General features: G+C 43.8%; 1 protein-coding gene across 2 annotated transcripts in view; it reads right to left on the bottom strand.

Moving 5' to 3' along the window:
• LOC111864117 overlaps nt 1–22510 on the bottom strand; it is a 487205-nt gene that overhangs the window by 108770 nt on the left and 355925 nt on the right. For both annotated transcript variants that reach the window (XM_023851148.2, XM_023851149.2), the window contains one exon: nt 15018–16235. In XM_023851148.2, coding sequence (XP_023706916.1) covers nt 15018–16235 — 1218 coding nt within the window. The remainder of the gene's footprint in view (nt 1–15017; nt 16236–22510) is intronic.

Below are 22510 nucleotides of genomic sequence, written 5' to 3'. Positions count from 1 at the left end.
GATCCCGGTTTCCAAGCGAGCGAAGACAGTACATGCCTTAGACCGCTCGGCTACTGTGACCGGCAGTGTATAAGAATAATATATAAGAATTCAGTTCGTACCTCACAGGAAACAGATCCGAACCCACGATCCCGGTTTCCAAGCGAGCGAAGACAGTACATGCCTTAGACCACTCGGCTACTGTGACCGGCATGCTAGTTAATTACTGATGCCAATTCTGTTGTCGAATTGTTTCACTGTGTCGTTGTGGACGATGTTGTCATGTTTCGGACGTGCATGCTGCATCCACATTCAGGGTGGAACATCAATTTATGTGTTGTTTAATATCCATTCGTATGTAACTCAGGGGTAACTCGGGAAGTAATCCACCAATCGAATTTAAACACCGCCGAACACAGAGCAATAGAATGAAGGTAAGGCGCATGCGTGTACAGGAAAGAATTAAAATAATTTCTACCAAACGAGTAAATGGGCGAATTTAAATTAAATTCTTCCAACTTACAGAACGAGTCTTACAACAGAAGTAAATTATTCTGCGTTATGATATATGTAGGTCCTAATTAAGGCGTCATCAAGCCGTGAACTTTCATTTCATACTGACTGACTCGATACAGAGTTGAAGCCGCTGTCGGTCTGTTACGGTAACAAACAAGATTCCTGAGGAAGTGGAACACAACTCTCTTCTTATTTGTTCTTCGAAACGAACTCACGGAAACACAAACCTTGTGTAAACACTTCACTGTATGTCTAACAAAAAATTTTATTTGAAACCTGCGGTTACAGGTGTAACCATGAAGAATGCTGTCTTCTGGATGTGGCTCCGTGTAGATCTTGTGTAAACCGACGTTTCGGCGGAATATATCGCCTCAATCTTCACGGTAGAAAAATCCGTGAACGAGAAACCAGCTTGAGCAGGTGGCTGCTGCCCCTACCGGGAACCGAACTCCGACCCCTCGGCCGACCAGCTTGTAGCCAGTCTCTATGCCGACTGAGCTATCATATCTCTCGTAAACAGAGGAAAGAGAAAGTGTTCCATAAGCATGGGGTAACGGAAGGCGCAGAAACGTAACGAGGAAAAAGTTGTTGCAAAACATACGTTTCCAGTCTCAAGCTCTTAGCTACGGCGCCACACCTTTTAGACGTCAGTAGCAAAACGTTACGGCGCTGTTGCGGTCGTGAAGGCGAGGCAGGCACAAAATGTAAGAGGAACAGTAAACTTCACCCATGTGTTTCAATTTACTCGTACACAAATAATGTTGCAGTGGAGCCAACCGTGGGAAAAATCGGAAAGCCCACGAAACCTACCTGCATATGAAACACCTCAAGAGTCTGTGCACACTACACTACAACCAGTGTCTACTGTTGTTCACACATTCGCATGGTGAAGAGTGAGTTGTAGCTTATGGGGCCGTATTCACATGTGTGAACAACGACAGAAGCCAACAGAGCACATTATAGCGTGATGCAAATATAGCGATACGCGTTAATTGAATTTACAGACATAACCAGGCTGTTAAAGTTGTTGATCACAAAATAACTGCAAATATAATCTCTGTGGCCTTCTGTCTCATACTCGGGAAGTTACAGATTCAAATCGGGGGCTCGCAGTAGCGTAGTTGCTTGAGGCACTATGCTACAAGCCGTAAGGTCGCGGGTTATGACGTGGAATTATTAATTCACCTAATCCTTCCAGCCGCACTATGGTCCTTGTGTTTACTCAGCCTCTAACAGAAATAGGTACCAGGAATTAAATAAATAATTTTCTTGGGGAGTAAAGCGGGGCAGGTGCGTAAGGCTGACAACCTCACCGCCATCTATGAGCCGACTGTCTAGATAACGCGGGAACCTCAACATCTCACAACCCACGCGCCTCCATGGCCTGTTATAAGCATAGCTTTACTTTACTTTTACAGATTCAAATCTCGATGAGGAGACCGGCTATCGAGAGAGATTTCTGTGATTTTCCTCAGATCCTACAGGCGAATGTAGTACCTCAAAATGCGGAAACGTTTCGCCGAGACGTTACACTGTGTACTGAGCATGTTGCTTTCATATCCGTCCTGTACCTGCATCTGAATGCTAGCTAAACAGAAACGACTATCACAACTTAATCTGTGTGAGCGCGCACATATCATAATTTGGCAACGTGTGGGGATGAGAGAATGCTCTCCCTTCTAATGTTTTGCTAACATGATGCAGTAAGTACTGACAGACATACAGAGCTACAGTCTGTCACAAATATTACATCTGTAAAATGTAATCAGACATAGGGCGCACTCTACATTAATCACTAAGGGCCTTAAATCACGCAGCCATTGACACCGTGTCGCCCAACATTTCGTTACAGATGCAATCAAACGCATTATCTTGTCACACCGCTCTTTCCTCTCCTGTCTTAATACAACGCAATTATCATCACAAAACTGTCAGATAATAAGAACAGATTTACTCAAATCTGGAGCGCTCTATGTGCCTTAAGGGCGGAGCTGACGCTGAAAAGTGTTTTAGGCTCTCATTGCTTTATATCACTGACTTTATATGGCATTTTGATGGCAAATTGAAAAATTCTTGTTTAACAAATTTCTCGTCCTTATGGACGGCTGTGCGAAGCGGTAAAACCTTGAAAGCAGAAATTACAACCTAAATAATCCTACTTTGTTAGCCACTGGAGAAGCGACAGGGAGAACTGCAGCTGTAAAATGACTTGACAGCCTTAACACTTGCAGAATGACTGACTGGCCTCTATGAGATCTCCCGTTTCCACTGCGGTGATTACTCAGACTCTAGCCCTGAGGATTGTGACGCTATGTAATCTTGCTGGTGGATATAACATTTCAGAGGAAACTGTTCCTTCCAAATTATGGGTGCGTACTTACAAGAATGGATTTTACTGGATTATATACAGCGTGACACAAATTGCCGTGTTTTATGTAGCCAAATATGGAAACAGTGTCGCAAGAGTTGACGTGGAAAGTCACGTGTTGCTGTGTAGTTACGTAGTTCCTCAGATAAGCGCTGCATGCGCTGTAACGTGTATGTGATGTAAACAGAAGGATACTGAGTATAGCCGGCAGATTACTGTCAGTATCTCTTGTTAGGAGGAAGGGGGGGGTGAAGTCCCTGCTAGTTGGGCTCAATGTGAACTCCAGGATTCCTTCCATTTTACATAAAAATAGATAACAAGGATGGCCGTCGTATAGCATAAAATGCGGAGCTAGTACGCGTAATTTCTCCATTTGAAGTTGGCTTGATCTTGTAAACAGGTGTTTACTATGACGTGAACACAATATTAGGAGGAAACAGGAGCATAAGATCGAGCCTCTGTCCTACATAACCGTAGCCTTTAATGGCTAGCTTATGGTTACTGACAAGATGAGTATGAGTATGTGGGGTGGGCCATAAAAATCGGCCCTCGAACCGCGACCAACAATGATCTATTGTGCTTCCCCTTGGATTAGCACTTTATTAATCCTACACTTCGAATGAAATGTAGGACCCTATTTATGGGGGCGTCATAAAAGTCACTTGGTTCCATGAAGAACTGACCCAGGTGGTGATATCTTAAGTAAGCTATGGCCTCACAGTCACATAGGATGTGTGGGGCTGATTAGTCTTCTTGTAAGCACCTATCACAAGTTGGATCCTCTGTCAGTCCCAGTTTGGAAAGGTGTCCTTTTAGGTGGCTGTGTCCAGTAAGTAATCCTACCATCCATCTTAGTTGACGAGTGTTACTGTGGAGAGTACTTCATCCCATTATGAGGGCTCTCTCGTGACCGAAAGATTACGTAATCACTCCGTTCTCACGCTCTTTTAAACCTGCGTGTTCATTCTGATTTAAAGACCTTGTCTCAACGGCTGTACAAAGCAAGCTATTTGGGACATTGGGACCAAAATGAAATAGTTCAGTACATAAAATCAAAATTTCCACTTCAATACCCCATCATACCTTGATTCTGGATTTCACACATGGCCTATACGTGTTTGTGTACCTATCTCTTCATTTGGTCTATACAGACGTGAAATTGGAATTTGATTTTCTTTGGTTTGAAAACACAGCACATGTATGGGCCGCACTGCGCATCCTAATCAGAGTGGTGATGGGAAATTTCATGCGGGAACAACACACTTTAGCAGAACGACAAACATGCACTAATTGGAACCAAATTAACAAGCATTATTTACATTACAATTCATTCGATGATTGTTTATGTCCGTTGAGGGTGATTATTTGCAAGTTGGTTAGTGACAGCTGTTCTTCACGCAGAGCTGAATCCGACACGCCGGCTGTCCTGAAAGTGTATTTTGGAGGCTTTCATCGCTACGGAGCGCAGTTTCGCTGCATACAGAAACAACTCGACACGCCGTTAGGTCTACCCTCTCTACCGTTTACTCAAATTCCTCCATGCGTTTGTCAAAACAGCCAAGCTGGGATAGCGTAGACTGGCTACGGGCTGGACGACCGAGTGGTCGGAGTTCGAGTCCCGATAGGTTCAAGAATTTTCTCTTCTCCGCGACGACCAGACCGGGTCAGGGTCCCACCCAGCCTCCTGACCAATGGGTACCGAGGGCTGTTTCCCCGGGGTTATAGCGGCAGGGGCGTGAAACTGACCACTCACCTCCAGCTAGTGCCGATGTCAAGAAAATGTGGATCTGTGTATCCATTACCCCATACTTGTTCATGGTGTAGTGCTTAATCAGTTAAGCACAGCAACAACTTTGCCTTATCTTTTACTTAAGATTATCAAGGTAAAATTATGATTATGATCTCCTGGAATGCGACGCACGTAGTTTGATAGATAGGTAATTTTTTTATTGCTAGTGGGGTGGGACTAAGTCCCTTGTACTGCGGCCACTTCTGGCCTATTGTACCAGCCCCAGATGATAGGTGAGGGTGATTGTGGAGCAATTGGTGGAATGAAGATTGGCAGGGGAAACCGAAGTACTCGGAGAAAACCTGCCCCAGCGCCACTTTGTCCACCACAAATCCCACTTGACAAGACCCGGGATTAAACCCGGGCCGCCGCGGTGGGAAGCCAGCGACTAACCGCCTGAGCTATGGCGCGGACCTTGATAGACAGGTAACATAGGAACCTGCTGCCTCCACCTTCAAGGTAAAATGATTCGAAACGTAGGTAGCTCTCTATCGAAACACACAACATGACAGCCTATAAAGTAGTCAAACCTTTCTGTCTATGTCCCTGCGCTCTTAGAATATAAAATTAACCTTATGCTTTTCTGTTTACGCAACGATGGCAAGTAACGCGTACCGACAACCCGCAAGCCTCGTTCCAGATTAGGATACTGAACTATACAGGAACAAACTGCGAAACAGAACACCTATACCACCTACATATATTTATATAGAATCATATACCGTCAACTCAGAACTGGGTGTAAAAAATCAGTACCAAAATTAAATATCGTGACGTGCCGCCAGGAAGGCCGGATGATAAGACGTCCATCACTTGTCAACGGCTAGCAATTCGTAGGAAACCGCTGCCCTGCAGATTAAAGTCTAACAGTGGGGTTTCCACCGTTATTGTAACGAAATGTATTCCCGCGGTAACAAGAGATTCGTTGCATAGCGGCGGGCTTAAATTAACCCTTCGACAAGGTGTTCCCTAGTCAGTCCGAATGCAGGATATAACAGAGCTAAGGACAGTTGAGCTCCGAGCAGAGCACAAGACACTTCAGCGAGATTAGCGGTGCGAGGATGTGTAACACTGAAGAGGAAACGTCCGAAGACGCTGTAAGTCTGAATAATTGTATTTGTGAGTGTAAAGAGCGACCGCACAATAAATATTCGTCCAAACCCGAGACCCACACAATTTCTTGTCGCGTTGCCTAGGAAACACGCAACAATATATTGTTAAGAAACCGAAATAATAGAATTGTGTAAGGTGTAATACATGCAACATTGTCTTCCTTGTCCTACGGCCTACTGGACCACCAGGGACTGAGCTATGTCAGAATGCAGAAAGTCAGAGCGGTGACAGTGTTAGTTTTTGCGTAGAGGAAAATGCACTGCCAAACAATACGTTACTTTACATTTAAGTAAAATTCTCAGCATCTGAAAGCGATTTACTGTGTGGTGTGGTAGCACTCGCGTTTAATCGATGCAGTTCCGTCCGCTTTCATCTCATTAACATCTACAGAAAATATCATACACACGTAACATCGATTATTATGTGAAAATTTATCAATTAGCCCAACAGCCTGTTCAACTTTTAAACGACAATTAGTCTCCAAGGAAACCAACAAACTGATTTACGAGCATAAAATTTGTCAATTCTCTACAACCCGGACCAATTCTACTAGAAGCCTAAAAGCATTTCTGCGTTTTATAATTAATTTCCCATCATCCCATCGATTGATTATTTTTACAATGTCTCTAGTTGGATCTAGTTCGCTGTGTAGCCTTCTCTTACTCATTCCTTGAATGTCTATATCTGTTATATTTCACCACACTTGGATCTAGGCTTGAATACGCCTCTGCTGTTGGGACTCTACCATGTCTCCTGATGCTAACAAACTGGAACGCACCCAGCAGAAGTTACTAGTTCCCCATGTCCGTTACAAAGTATTGACTGTACTCAGTATGAATATATTTATATACATTGTCCTGCCGCATATTGGCTGGCGCGACTCTATGTAACGAAATGTTATCATTGTCTAAATGACACAAATTAATTTGATTTGTGTTTTGTCTTTGTGTATGTGTTTGTTTCAACTTTTTCTCTTGCTTATTTCATGATTTGCCTTTGGGCTGTTGAGTTAGCACGTAAATAAATAATGAATTGAATTGAAATATTATTTTTGATATTATAACATCATCATTTGTTACTCAGAAGGTCGATACAATTAACACAACGCGATATGTGAAGAGGGGATGAGCCTGACGAGTGTCCATTGCAAGGTAGGATATTAACATTTGCTCAGCAAAATGGAATTAAAATGTTACCGTCACCACCATAAAATTTAAAACAGAGTGTGGTTTCCATTTGTGTGCAAACCGTGTTTGTGTTGACAGAAAGCACAGCCTGAAAATAAACGCAGCGGTTTTTTTAGCGTCCAGCGGAAAAAAAAATCTGCAATCCAAACAGATGGCATACAAATGAAACGTATCATTTAAATTTAAATTAATGTCAATAATTCAGACTACTTCTAATGAATATATATTTAACCTTAATAAGATATAATTTGTTTTACCATTCGAAAATACAATGAAAATACTCTTAAAATTAAACGTAGCCTCTCATACTAAGATCAATCGGGCAACAAATTCCAAAACAATTTTCAGTATGAAACTGATTTACAGAGTGGCCACAATTTATCCATCACAATTAAAGAGATTGTACGTGATGCAGAGAATCTGTTTCCTTCACTTGAAGGAACAACCCATCAAACTCAATGCGTCTTAACGTGAGAGTCATTTGCAGCTCTCAGAATGTCCGAACTGTGCTCGATTCCACGTCATGCGTTTCCCAGCATCTGCGGTGTCACAGAAGCAACTGCACTGTTGTTTCGTGCACCAAGTTCAACCAACTACCGATTTTTGGACGGAATATAGCTCCAAAACGAAAAATCCCATGGGGTTATATCAGGGAAGAGAGAGGGCCCAGGTGTTCGTCCGTCTCGTCCAATCTATCCGTTTGGAGAAGTTTTCTTCAGCGCCTGTCTCACTGTCAGACTCCAGTGCGGAGGGACACCATCTTGTTGAAACAAAATGTTGGCTTGAAGGTTTGTCATCTGTGAGACTGCAAATAATTCGAGTAATACGAGGTAATGTGTGTTGTTCACGGTCTTCTGTTGAAAGAATAAAGGCCCAGTCACCTCACAACAAGAGAGAGCACACATCATATTCAATTTTGGGGCTATTACGCTCGTATTCGAGAAATGCATATGGAGGCTCTAAACCCAAAATTCTGAAACTGTTTCTGTTTACCACAACTGAATAACTGATTTGTCTCAAGAGGCACAACACAGACATTGCCTTTTGCTTGGGGAAAGCTGCGATTTTGCGTACGTTTCAGCAGCACCACTATCGCCCGGGCAGTCAACATGAAAACATTTTCAGCGGGTATTTCGACAATGCGATACGTTTCCTGATATCTCTAAAACTTTCTGATTTACGTGTTTGAAATGTAGTGAATAATTTATGGCCACTCTATATCATGTTGTTGCTAGCAGTCAGAGCCAATTATGGGCCGAAGGACGGACTACAAGAAAGCTATCCGTAAGCACGTGAGGGCAAAACATAATGAACAGTGAAGTGCTGTGCTAGGAAACGTACCTAGAACTTCCACAGCCACTTCAAATTGAAAATTCCGTAAATTGTTCTTGTAAAGTAGTGCTTCCCACTGTTCTATTTATACGAATACAAGTGGTAGTCTACAGGCCGTAATGATTCTAAGAACTAAAATATTTGGCTTTTCTAGTATCGCAAATAATCCTATGCAACTGAGAAACACTGGTAAAATTCACTGGAATTGTAATATCCACCATACACGTCTTGACTCCTGCAGGAAACACTCGAGTTTCTATCTCTGTTGGGCAGACTCCTTTTGGATAACATCTCTTCATCTGGTTACAAACTGGCGGTCGTTTATGGACTGCCGTATTCACGCGAATAATCCAGAAGGATCTATCCTGGGTCAAATGAGTTCAGTTTATATCCCTGTAGCTAAGATAATATTGTAACGGATTTCCATAAAGCGTTTCTAGGTAACAGACCGGAAAACACCACAGCAACTGGAGTGCAACAATAGGGCGCGGCCATAGCTCAAGCGGTTAGTCGCTGGCTTCCCACCGCGGCGGCCCGGGTTCCATCAAGTCTGGTCAAGTGGGATTTCTGGTGGACAAAGTGGCGCTGGGGCAGGTTTTCTCCGAGTACTTCGGTTTCCCCTGCCAATCTTCATTCCACCAATTGCTCCACAATCACCCTCACCTGGCATCTGGGGCTGGTACAATAGGCCAGAAGTGGCCGCATTACAAGGGACTTAGTCCCACCCCACTAGCAATACAAAAAAATGTAATGTTCCGGGGTTTCCTCACATATACTGGCTTGTTGATCGGAGGGATATGTTGTGAAAAAGGAAATGGAATACGGAACGTAAAACCAAACACAAAATTTTATAAACGAAAACCTGAATCACAATTTGGCAAGTTTCCCACGTTTGGTCCCGTCGCGAAATTTCAAAATAGTGTATACGCAGTAGAAATGTCTGAGAAGAGGAGTAGTGGTTGCAGCTGCAGGCATCGCATATCAGTCATTCAGAGACTCACTCACTGCTACAGTTTCACTAACTACAACTGCAAGGTTGACAGCTACCGGCTGGTGTAGCTGTAGCATGTGGTTCCGCATGCCTCACGCTATGCAGCAGGAATGTAACACAGCACATTCTGTTAATGGACAGCCAAAATTACTTGACGTAATATTTCCATTTTGTATTACGCACACACTGGAAAAAAATATATATATATTTTTGTGTGATACATTTTAAAATGAATTTGAAATATTCTTTATCTAAATTCTCGGTTTCAGGGGGTTAATAACGTTAATAATTTTGTACTACTTCCTGGTAGATTTTACGAAGGAAGGCTATCCCCTTTATCGCGGCGTTGAATCACAAAGCCATAAAAGGCTGCTTTAAAAAAAAAAAGTAAACGCAGATTTCTAATTTTAGGAGAGATGCAATGTGGTTCAGCCGTAATGGAACTACAGATGTGAAGGAGAAAACAGTGTAGAAAGGACCATTAACGTTTCTGTGTCGGCAGAAATAGTGAAGTAGGCCCGATTTCCATGTCTGGCGCCAGGCTTAGCTTGTAGAGTCGAAAGACTCCAGCAGTAACACATATGTATCCGTGCGATACGTTTACTAAAAACGAAGGCATGGGCGTTACACACAAAAGTACAGGAGTGAAGATTCAGACTGTAATCTTCTGAGTGGTGGCGAGGAGCATTGTGAGTGGTTTGTTCCTCCATTTTGAGTGTAAGAAGGTAAAGCTGTCTTTGCGCTTAACTACTTAAGCACTATGACATGATGGCGAATTGGGGAGCTGATGTATAGAGTCTCATTTCTTGACCTCGGCAGTAGTTGGAGGTGTGTGGTCAGCTTCACGCCCCAGCCGCTTTTCCCCCGGGAAAGAACCTCCGGTACCCATTGGTTAGGAGGTTGAGTGAATACCAGAGCCGGTCTGGATGAAGTGGAGAAGAGAAAATGCTTGACCCCACCGAGACTCAAACTCCGATCCCTCGGTCGTCCAGCACGTAGCCCGTCGCTATACCGACTGCGCTAACCCCACTCCTCATTTTGAGAACGTATTTTTTGTTTTTGTTTACTGGGGTGGGGTGAGACAGTCCACTCGGTACTTCGGCTAATATTGGCCTACTGTACCAGCCCCAGATGGTCATGATGAGTGCGGAGCAGTTGGTGGAATGAGAATTGGCAGGGGAAGACGAAGTACTCGGAGAAAACCTGCCCCAGCGCTACTCTGTCCACCACAGATCCCACATGGCCAGACCCGGGTTTGAACCGGGGCCGCCGCGGTGGGAAGCCAGCGACTAACCGCCTGAGCTATGGCGCGGCCTGCCTCACGACACAGAAAAACAAATACGAACACGTAAAAACACATCTTGCAGTTCACTGTGTGACAGACAAGGAAAGACAGATATTTGGGTGGGCGTGCGTGTGGGACTCAGAATCCCACGTAAAATGGCGTAACAAGAAACGACATCCTGAACGGTATAATTACGGTTTCTCGATGTGGAAGGATTAGAACACACAAATATGAAATATGTCGGGGAGATTTTGTAGAAACCTGAAAATCAATGCACGGTATATACAGTAGAGTCACGGCAGCCATGAACTGTCTTCTCTCGCTCGGAAGCCAGGATCGTGGGTTCGAATCCCACTCAGGGGATGGATATTTGGTATGTGTGCTTTTTCCTGTGTTTAGGTAGAGGCATTGTGACGAGCTGATCACCCATCCAAGGAGTCCTATCGTCTGTAAAATGATCATGAAACTGAGAAATCAGCCCTGTGCTCCAAATTGGGAGCAAGAGGGGGGGGCAAAGAAATATACAGCAGATATCATAATCCGGTGAGGGGGGCAACTGCTTTCGTGCTCGGCAGAACAGGCAAACACATGCAACAGCACGATTCTTCCATTTACGTTCCTCAGGAGAACACAGCCCGTTTTCTTGATGCTGTGTTGTAGCATCCTGTTACACTTTGTCTTACAATAGGCCAATCAGTGGCCGCCGTACCGAGTGGAACCAGTTGGACTCCACCCCCCACTAAGCCCCCCACTAAGCGAATACACTTTGTCTACACTTTATTCATATATTCGCCTCCGTCTCAAGTGCAACTCACGTTAAAAGTTCTAGAATTAATAAAACTCAACTTGTTTGTCTCAAGAATGGTGGAGCTATACCTCCACTCCTCCCTGTATGGAGGCGAGCTATATAATACCTTCCCCAAACTTCTGTTAGCCGCAGGAGACGAAGAAAAGGGAATCCAGTGCCTGGGGGTATAACTGGGCCCCCCTGTTCCTGGGGATATAGATATGGGAACATGGCCACCAGGTTGGGGGTTTGATGCATGGCTGACGACTCTGCTCTGTAATAAAAAAATAATTTTTGCGAAATCCAAAAAAAAAAAAAAAATTGAAACCGGATGGTCCGGTTCCCAAGAACGGACAGATGTGGCAGGATCATATCAGGAAAGCTATGGATCTGAAAAGCTGTTTTGACAGTGATGATACCTCCACTCCGCCGTACGTCTTCATGGCATATTGCTTAATTAATTAAGCACGATGACAACTTTATCTCTTTAGTCGGATACTGGCAGATGTCAACAAATTCTCGCTTAGTTCAGCCGTCAGACAAGAATTCTACTCCTCGAACACGCCTCCGGAAGAGCCGCGTCATTGCTACGTCTGCGCACTAGTGTACTTTCCGCCAAGCTACTTACTTACTTACTTACTTACTTACTTACTCATGGAGCTGAGCCCTTATGGAAGAGCTGCCAGTTCTGCAACTACTCAAGAATTTCCCAGCATTTTATGGAACCGGAAGGTTCACTATTGAACTGAATTTTGTCTGCATTTACTTCTGGCGAACCTCCATGTTAACATTTTACAGATCTGTTTTCTGTCTGAAATTGTCCTCGGAACGCCTATTTTAACAAGCCGTTTCCTAACAATGACCGACCAACGCACGCGATGTCAGGACAGCAAGTGATGAGCAGGGCAAGAAATGACTCAGAAGTCAATATTTTTGTAAAGGACGTGCTCGTGAGCTGGGGCGTGACTCCACAGAATGGCAGAGAGAGGCACATGGACACGCCCGTTCCCTCTGACATCTCATTTCCGCTTGACGCGTGGAGTTCCTCTGCCGCATCTGAAGTTTCACGTATTCTATTGATTTAATTAGATTCCATCAGGTCTACGTACATTCCTCAACTTTCACGTTCCACTTTAAAATCCAGTCTGGCTGTACCGAGCTGTCTAGCGTCGCGGTACCCGTAACTATCTAGATTTAAATTCGACAAGTGCCCAGTTCGAATCTCAGCTGGGACACCGGCTTCCTTAGGAAAATGCAGGGGGAGTACGTTGATTAAGCTACGACGACGTCTCTTCAAATTCTTCCTATATTCATGATTTTCCAATCATTCTACCCGACACTCGGGTTCTTCTTCTAAATCCGTTCTGTTACCGCATAAATATTGTTACATGTACATCCATTGCTAGACAACGAATTGGTAAACGAGTTCCCGCGAAGACGAATTCTTGGTAAACAGTCCGTTGCTAGGTTACGGAACAATAGAGAAGACTGTATCCGCGCCGAGCAGCAGTAGGACAACGGTGTTAGGCAATCCGCTTCTAAGCAACGGAACTGTAAACATGTCTACAATAGGTGTTTTCCGTGGGGTCTGTGCAGAGTGCTTATGAGAGAAGGGAGTGATAGATGAAAGTTCAGTTCAGTACAGTTAAGAGCCGTAGCTAGTCATAGCTGAGAAGCCGTGAGTCAAGGACATGAAGCCGTCATGGAAAGGAGTTCTGAGGATTCAGTTGTGAAGTGTTAATGGACGTTGAAGACTTTACGTGTGCTGTAGTGCAGAGGTATCTGGAGTGATTTGAAGCGCTAGTTCCTGTGTTTTAATTGTGTTACCAGGAGAGGACTAGTGTGTGTGTGTGTGTGTGTGTGTGTGTGTGTGTGTGTGTGTAACAGTGAATTATAAAGTGCAGAAACAGCAATAGCCCGGCAATAATTACAATTAAGAGAGAGAGTGTAACCCAAGTGCCAGTATCCATTCATCCGAAGTAGAACCCGTTATTTTCGTCACGAATAACCTTCTACAAGTTACAATATATTCAAGACAACCTTCCTCAGGGGTCAGAACAATTTTCCACTTACGTCAGTAGCAAGGAACATATAATAATCAGCAGGCAGTTAGCAGCCGGCTTCCTACTGCTGCGGTCCCGTATCGATCGTAGGTCAATTCATGTGGGATTTGTGGAAAACAAAGTGGCAAATTTTCTATGAGTACTTCGGTCCCTCCCCCCCCCACCAATTTTCATTCCACCAGCTGCTCCACTCACTGACGCTGCATATTCTCCATATTCACAGACCAGTTAAATAATCAAATTAAAAATAATCACTCAGATAGTAAAGAACTTCCCCGCCTTTTATAGAACCCGAATGTTGATTAATGTGCATGTATGAGCTCTTCGCTAGCCGCTATTTTTAGCCAGAGTAATCCAATCCACATCGTAACAGTCTATTATTTAAGACCCAATTTAATATATTTCTCTCGTCAAGGGTAAGGTCCCTTAAGCGGTTTCCTTTACAGGATTTAAGCCTACGGTTGTGTATTTATTTTTCACCTTCTCCACTCCTGCTGAGCTGGGATAGCGAGAACAAAATATTTAACACATATACAGATGGAAGCTGCATATTCCTACGAAACCTTTGCGACAAGTAGCAGACTACGGGACCCCCTTCATTGCTTCAAGCACATTGCAGTTCATTTTACAGAAAGCATCTGCAGTTACGAACGCATTTGCGCCGTTCCTATCTATGGGGCTTATAAATCATTGCTCAGAGCTGGTCCATGGTTATTATTAAAACACTCGGCATGATTGTTTTTAAATTTTCATCGCTATAATCCATTAATTTTCACATGAAGGTAGTAATGAAAACGAGATAACATCATAGAAAACATTTCAGGCTGTTGAAATCCGCATTTTCCTGAATAAGCTCTAATTATATACGAGTATATGTGTACATTTTTGTCTTTGTGTGCTGTGAATCAATCAGAACTCGCAATGATTGCACATCCGGCTGATTGATGTAACTAACCCTTTAGTGAGATCTAAAAGTAACAAATATAGCTACATGTACATGAAACTGCGAACGAGCGAGGCATTGTGCAATTTCATTTCCCATAACTTAGCGACCCTCTCACATCAAACTACCACTCTATTACTGTCAGTAGGCTGACACAACTTTCTGATGCCTGTGAATTGTTGGCCACTTCACCAACAGGAATTTGCTGCGATTGCGTGTGGCATGACGTCATGTTACTTCAACTGAGCATACGCCCACGTGATCGGGAGTCGGGTGTGTTCATATTTCGTTAACATTGTTATGGCTTTACGGTGAAAGCGTCCGGATACATGACAAGTTTAAAATCAAGACATGTTGCTACACGCCCATATTCTGATATCTGTTCAGTTACATCACACCATTCGCTAAACATACCATAATAAATTATTTTATAAAACATATTTTGTCACAACGTCTTAAATTTACATGGCATGAAACAAATGACATACCGACATTATAGAAATGATTTTATGGCAAAATGTGTACCAGATTACAGCCAATAAATTGGTTTTAAAATTTTCTCGTTACCCATTTGTTCTTGAAAGGTGTAGTGTCCCAAACACCTCCCTGGGGAATCACATTAACCTCAGAAACAGATATCCAAAACACAGAAACTTTCACTCACCTACTGGAAAATTCTTCTTCAACCCATCGCCGCCTGCAGATCTAGTTGTCCCTTCGAATAATGTGTTAAAGTTATTTCTGGTTGAATCCGATGAAGTTTTAGATGCACTTTCAGTTGAAATGCTTGAAGACTGCGCTGAGTTTTGAACTGTAATGCTTATCAACTGTCCACCTGGATTTCTCGACACATTTTCGGTCGAACTACTGATTGCACGAACACTTGGAAATTTGGTGTTCCGCTGCGATGACCTCTTGTTCGCCTGTCTAATTGATACGGTCTCAGTTGTTACAGAACTAAACTGGGCAGTGTCACCCGCTTTTCTGGACGAGTTTAGCTTTGAGGTTTCCATTGGGCGGCCTTTACTACCTGAATGATCCCTTGTGGGCCTAGATGGAATTCTAGTCGTGTCATTCCACTTTCCAGTCCTGTTAGTAAACAGCTGTTCCGTTGTACGTGTGGGGCCTTTTCCAGTTGATGAGCTAAATGCCTTTGTTGTTGATGTCTCCGAATGTCCATTCCCTTCTTCACTTGAATGTTCACACGAGCTTGAGGAATAATCTTCGCTTATGTCTCTGGCATTCTGAACACTTGATATTTCGGTAGAATTTCCGGATGACGAATGTGACTGCGTAGTGGTTGCTTCTGTAGGATTACTGACAATGTCACGTAATATAATATACGCATTTTCTGTTGCTACACGGGGATATGGGTTATAAATTTCAGCTGAAAGATACTTTGGCTGGTCACCAACCATTCCAAACACGCCTTTCGCCGATACCTCTGAACGATTAGAGAAATTCTCAGTTGTGACGTTTACTGTTCGTTTCTCCAACCTTGTCGGTAAGTTACGATAAATGTTTGTCAACATTTTCGAACGCCTTTCTGAGAAAGTGTCAACCATTTGATCGCTAGGTATTTTGGACCCATTCTCATGGGGTAGAGTTAAACGGCTGTAAGACTTTACGGCTGTACTACTGCTAGTATCCTCATTAAAGATACTCTCTGACTTCGTGCCTTCTGTTCCATTCAAATCTTTGTGCACGCTTGGAATGTCGCTTGGATTTACTGTGAGTTTCCTTGATCCCTCAGCAGGAGTTTCAGTTGAATCTCTAGGCAGAGTCCGGTCGCCAGTAACCTCTTGCAATGGCGTTTCGTAGTCGTGTGTATGGCTCTGTCGGTGAGCATCAGGCTCCTCAGACTCCAGTGAAGAATAGTGGCCTGAAACAAAGAGAGAGGAACTTGCAAGTAAAGTACGTCCTAATGCTGTACTAGGGGTGCACATCAACTCTATCCCTCACAAGCATTTTGACGTTTTGTGCCTTCGCAGTATTCGGAAGCCGCTCACAGTGACCGCGCGCGCGGTGTAAGGTAGCGGTTTATGAATGACTACTTGCGCTTATGAGATGAGGTTAAATATCGGCCTCGATGTATCATTCGGTATCAGGTAAGTCGAAATTGGAAAACAGGAGAAGGCAGGTTTGAGTTAATAGTACAGAAGCTTATATAACAAACGATTTAAGGACTGTTACATTAATGTGTATATAATGGGGGAAGATGTATTTCAAATACTCACAGACTGTCAAAAAAGAAGATACATGTAGCAAGCAATGCTAAAGCAAATCCAAGGAAAACTTAATTCTAGATTATCCACGTCACAGAAGCTAAAAATTAACCACGCTTGAATCATAGTAATAAAAATACTAAGTTGCAATAAAAGGGCCGCGCCATAGCTCAAGCGGTTAGTCGCTGGCTTCCCACGGCGGAGGCCCGGGTTCGATCGCGGGTCTGGACAAGTGGGATTTGTGGTGGACAAAGTGGCGCTGGGGCAGGTTTTCTCCGAGTACTTCGGTTTCTCCTGCCAATCTTCATTCCACCAATTGCTCCACAATCACCCTCACCTATCATCTGGGGCTGGTACAATAGGCCAGAAGTGGCCACAGTACAAGGGACTTAGTCCCACCCCACTAGCAATAGCCAAGCCATGAAGATATATGGAGGAAAGGATAGGAAAGCTCCTTGCATTCTGCGCCACAGAACTTGATGGAGTTCAGGAATCAGTTGCTCGTATATGGTCGAGTCGTTTTACTCCCTGTACCAATTGGATGGGAGACTAAGTATGCCTCGGGGCCTGTTTGGACGTGGTGACGAAGAAAACAACCCGTACTCCAGCCGGGAACTGAACACCGGTAATCACTCCTTTACCCAGCCACTGTGCTGACTGAACTACGCAGATTCCCTTGAGGGTAAAGCGACAATGGAATGAAAGTAATTACTCACTCCCGTTTAGAGCCGGAGTTTGGAATGCATGGAACGTCATCTCCATTCCCCCACTCGCCCGAGTGTGCGGTGCTTAATTAAGTGCAGGTACACACATATATATTACGATATGAGACCTGAAAGCCGGAATAATCCATTGTCAGACAACGGCATGGTAACACATGTTTCCGTGAAAACTAGCAGGAAAAATCATTTGCAAGGTAACGGTTCAGAAAACACCGCCTAGAAGCCGAAATAGTGGAGTCAGGTACGGAATTACCCATTTTGCTAGGCAACGGTTTATCCACGTTTCCGAGACAATACATTCATGAAGAGCAGTAGTGGTACCCTTGGAGGCGGTGATCTCTATTCTGGTCTCCTGAAGTTATAAAAGGGAGTTCCTTCGTCCCGTGTGGAGGCGGGTTCGAATACCTCCACCGTGACCCTGCGAGTCGTAGGAGGCGACGAAAAGGGAAGTCTCAAATCTGAGGCAGTAATATATGGTCGCGAGTCCCAAGGGACTCGGACCCGAGAAAGATTGAGTTGCAAGAGCCAGCAGCATATACAAAAGACAGACCCGTCCTCTCGTCAGAGAGGGCGCCCCACAAAAAACAAGACAGTAATTGTCAAACGGTAATAAATATCCGGTCATGAGCCCATCATGGTGCTCGGCACTAAGACTTACTGCCTGACTGATCGTCAGTCGCAATGTGACTTTAACTGTACTGTCACATGTCCGGGGTTAACGTGACTAATAATAATGGGGTCTGCATTGGATGATTGGATTTATTGGCACTTCTTTACAATTACGATCACAATAAATGACTGCCTAAGGCTCGCTCCATTCCTTTCTGGACTAGGAGTGTCTTCTCTTTCGCGGTACTGACTTCGTTCTCATTAGGAGTCGGTTGCTTCTTCCGCTAGCTAACACTCCACAGCTGAACACTCAACTACTGAACTCCCTTCTGAATTCTCTTACGCATGAACCTCAGACCTTAGCTAGCGCATTCCAGAAGGGAACACTGACCGTGCTGACTCGCGACGCGGACAAGGAACCGCTGAACAGCTGGAGGGAGAGCGACCCGCGATCGAAGCCCGGAGGAGGTCGAACTGGCAGTTCGTTCAGAACACGGCAAGGGAGCGGTGGCCAGCGTCTATCGAGGGGTAAGCACGGCCGCAGCCATTACAGAATATAGCTTCAGCACTCTACGCTTTAGCCAAGGGATTCATGTTCATAACTTATGCTTTGACAAGTGAGTGAGGTGGAAACTAACGGTGTCCAGTGTTGCTAGTTGTGAACTGATTAAGGGCTGCTTGTGACATAAGCTGAATATTGGTTGGGAGAAGTGGAATTGAAGACAATATCAGACAGCAGTGGCGTAGAAGCCGACAAGCCGGTTCAGAATGTGGAACTTCAACACTAACGTGGAGCGTAGTCACTCCAGAACCTTATTCCCATGTTCCAGGCATTCCGAAGGGATCACCTGACTTGGTGGCGGCCTACCGAGGAATAGCCGTGCTAGGATAGTAGCGGCAGATTGGGAAATGGGACCGCAGCGGCCATATATCAAGTGGTGCCCGTGTTGAGACTAAGCTGGCTGCTCTTATACAGTTCGACTCGACATTAGTCTGTGAGCATCAACTCGTGCTGCTTCCTCGTTCGCGGATTTTCTTCTTTTTTTCTTCTACCCTGAAGATGGAGACGATACGTTCCTCCGAAACATCGGTTAACATAATATCTACACGGCGCAACATCCAAGAACACTGCTTTCTTCATAGTGAAAACCTCAAATCTTACATACGTTATAACAGTTTGTGTTCAATAAATTACCCTATTCTCCTTCATTGTTGCTTCTTTCTTACCCCCTCTTTTGTCCTCATTCTCTCTTTACAATTGGCAGCCCTTATATGTGAAACACACTACAGAGTACCAATATATGCGACACGTAACCTTTGACTTATGATAAAAATGAAGTAACGATAGATTTTCATGTAAATTTATTGATTTCATGCAATGAAGGTGGCTAAGAAACTCTCGGTCATCAATCAACGTCTTAACCCTATCAGGAGCTGCCACCAGGGGGCAAGGCAATATGGCGTCTAGTTAAGTCGATGCTGCTTTCTGAGTAACTGTTCGGTCAAGACTTCTCAGGAACAACCGACGAGAGAATGACGAGTTTCCCCATTATAACAAACAAAAAGTTTATCGATTTTATGGATTATTCAACGAAGCTGTCAGAATCCTCGCTTACACAGCGTCAAGTGCTGGGGCGGTTGGTTAACGGATGATGAATTGGGAAGGATATAAAAGTTGCCGTGGTCTGCGTTGACATATGATCTTGCCACTTGCTTAGAGGGACCGAGAAAAACCAGGAAGAATCATTTAGGGCAGTCGCGTAATCATAGCGTGTTTGATACCTTAGTGGACGTGAATACCGAACTTGTGCAAACTAGAAAATGGGTTGTAGGCATTCCAATAGCACAGAGACCCTCTTGCGAAACCGATCTCTTTACCGCCAAGATAACCTTACAGCATCCGAGCCCCCGTCACTTACCGTAACATATAAACCAATAAGGAAGGCACGTATACATTACAAATATAAATCACTCCGTCCAATGTGACCTGTAAGTTTTTTACTACATGAAAACTTAACACCCTTACATGTTTCGGTCTCTGTGGACCATCTTCAGAGGGCAAACATCACTACAAATAGGAAACCACCATCACATAAGTTGTTTAGACGTAAAGTACGTACACTTATATGCTACAATACATAGTACACAAAATAGAACATTTCACAAACACAGCAGTTTCCTGGGAATGTAAAGTTTTTTATAAAATTGTATAAAATTACTTGATGCTAATTAAAAAAATTTTTTGGATTATCAATAATTAAAATTCGTAAACCATGCAGGCTCGTGTTCGTCCTCCCATCGTCCCTCTTATATGAAACAAATCAAACTCGTGTATACATGTTGAATGAGGTCCAGTCGGGGCGGATCGAGTCATTAAGCACACTCTCAGGTTCGCTCCACTGCAGTGAAGCCGAAACGTCTGGCAAAGCAAACCTGTCTGCCTCCACAGCATCTTAATCAGTCGCACTCGGTGGACTGGATTCAGTTATCGTTTCCTTAGCCTCAGGTAGAAACATGCGCTCCAACCCCGTGTTCTCGGACACCCTCCGTTTGTTATTCCCCTAATGTCAGAGACTTACTATCACACACATACAACATAGAAAAGAAATCAATATGTAGACCTCCCTTTCAATTAAAAGAAAACAAACTCCGTGGATTTAGTCCGCAAGAGAACTATACCGACCGAGCGACCGCCGCTTGTCGGCGAAGTTAGTGCCAACTTTAGCGGATAGAGTGTGTGTCACGTAGTCAGAGAAACGAATCCCCACAGCTGTTAATTTCGGTTTTCTAGACCGGAGCCGCATTTTCCTTGAAATAGCTCCTCAATTATCCTCACGAGGCTGAGTGGACCCCGTTCCGGACCCACTGCTTCTCAGAAAATGTGATAGCGCCGGGAATGGAACCCTGAAATGTGGATCTGTAGCCAGGGACTGTGACCACTAGACCACAGAGGCGGTCACATTCCCAATATATATATATCTCGGAAGTTTCATCCTATTTCCTTCCTTGTTGTGCCAGCGGCTACTTTTCAACAGGTCTGCCCCTGAATTGTCTTACCCAGCCAGTCTACATATGCAGCCCGCTACAATCCTATTTTCGTAATTTCCCTCACGGAACTACGCGATGGAAAGATGTGGTGTTGATTCATCGGACTCAGGACAGGGACTAGTGGTGGGCTCTTGTGAGCGAGTGAGCGAGTGTTGGCTTTGCACGTAGGAATATGCTCCCTGTTCCAGTGTACGTTTCTCATCATTCAATAATCTCCATCGGCCACTTTTTAATTGCTGAATTCTCACGGTTTATATATTTTTTGGGGTCAGGAACCCAAAATCCGAAAATTTCAAAGTTCGTTCCAAAGTTTCAAGAATAATGGGTCCCATACTTTCCCGACGAACCCCCCAAATAATACGCGTTAACTCCAGGTGAGGCGCAAACCACAGTGTGGTAACCGCTGCTGTAGTTGAACAACGGCACGGATCTCACTAAGCGAATGAATGGCTGTGCAAGAACATTTGTGAATGCGTCTCAATCGAGTCGTGCAATCTAACAAAATTAAAGGACTGGACATTTCGCTTGTCGTCTGATAGTCTGGGGAGCCATTTTGCGGCACTGAACTAGACAGGGTTATTTTTAATGTGGCGTTTGTAAAGTAAATGATCGAAACAAGGACTCGTGCACTTAATTCCCGAGGATAAAGTACTCGTGCTGCTCTCCACGGATACCACAATGGCCAAGGAAGAATAGTTTGATTTAACAGCACCAGAGCACGCTGTACTTCCGAACTTTCATTATACTGGTTAACAGCAATGGCGTCCATTCCTAGCAAAATAAGATGCAATTAAACCAGGAAATTATTTCTTGTTACGGCAGTTCCATGAATGCAACTACATTTGGGCTGACTAAGTTCTCTCATTTATCGCCATGGAGCTGGATTCTGTACTAAATGGTTGCGAGACAACTAGAAAAGAATGGACATACGTGTATTACGAAAATCATCAAGAGTAAATGACTAGAAGACAACGAAGAAAGTGAACATAGACTGTTTCTTCACTATACTTACTTCTTATTATCGCCTGTGAATAGACCGAAATTGCTGGGAACGCAGAATTTTTGTTTAAAATGAATGTTTCGACAAAATTAGTGAATAATAAAATGTTAATTTAAACGTGGAATAAGAATTAAATTAGTGATTTGGTAGGTAAAGTTGAGAAGATAGCAAGAAAACCATGGGTTACACAGGAGATGATGAGTAAAATGGAGGAGCGAAGGAAATGGAAGAATGTCAACAATGAAGAAGGCAGGAGGAAATACAGGAGACTGAGGAATGAATTGAAAAGAGCCACGGACAGGGCCAAAAAGGAATATCTTGAGAAGATATGTAATGAGATTATGGAATTTCAAAGAACAGGCCGTTATGATTTGATGTACATGAAGACAAAAGAACTAGGATGGAAAGAGAATCATGGGATTCAAAATGTTGGCATCGAAGACTCCCAGGGGAATAGAATAGTAGATCAGAGGCAAGTGCTGAAAATTTGGGAAAATTATATTTCAGAACTATATGATCGACCTAATCGGCCAGAAACCTTAGAAGTTGAACC

The sequence above is a fragment of the Cryptotermes secundus genome, unplaced genomic scaffold (genome assembly GCF_002891405.2).
Source record: "Cryptotermes secundus unplaced genomic scaffold, Csec_1.0 scaffold708, whole genome shotgun sequence".
Lineage (NCBI taxonomy): Eukaryota > Metazoa > Arthropoda > Insecta > Blattodea > Kalotermitidae > Cryptotermes > Cryptotermes secundus.
Note: the sequence above shows the minus strand (reverse complement) of the source record. Positions and strands in the feature narration are given on the sequence as shown.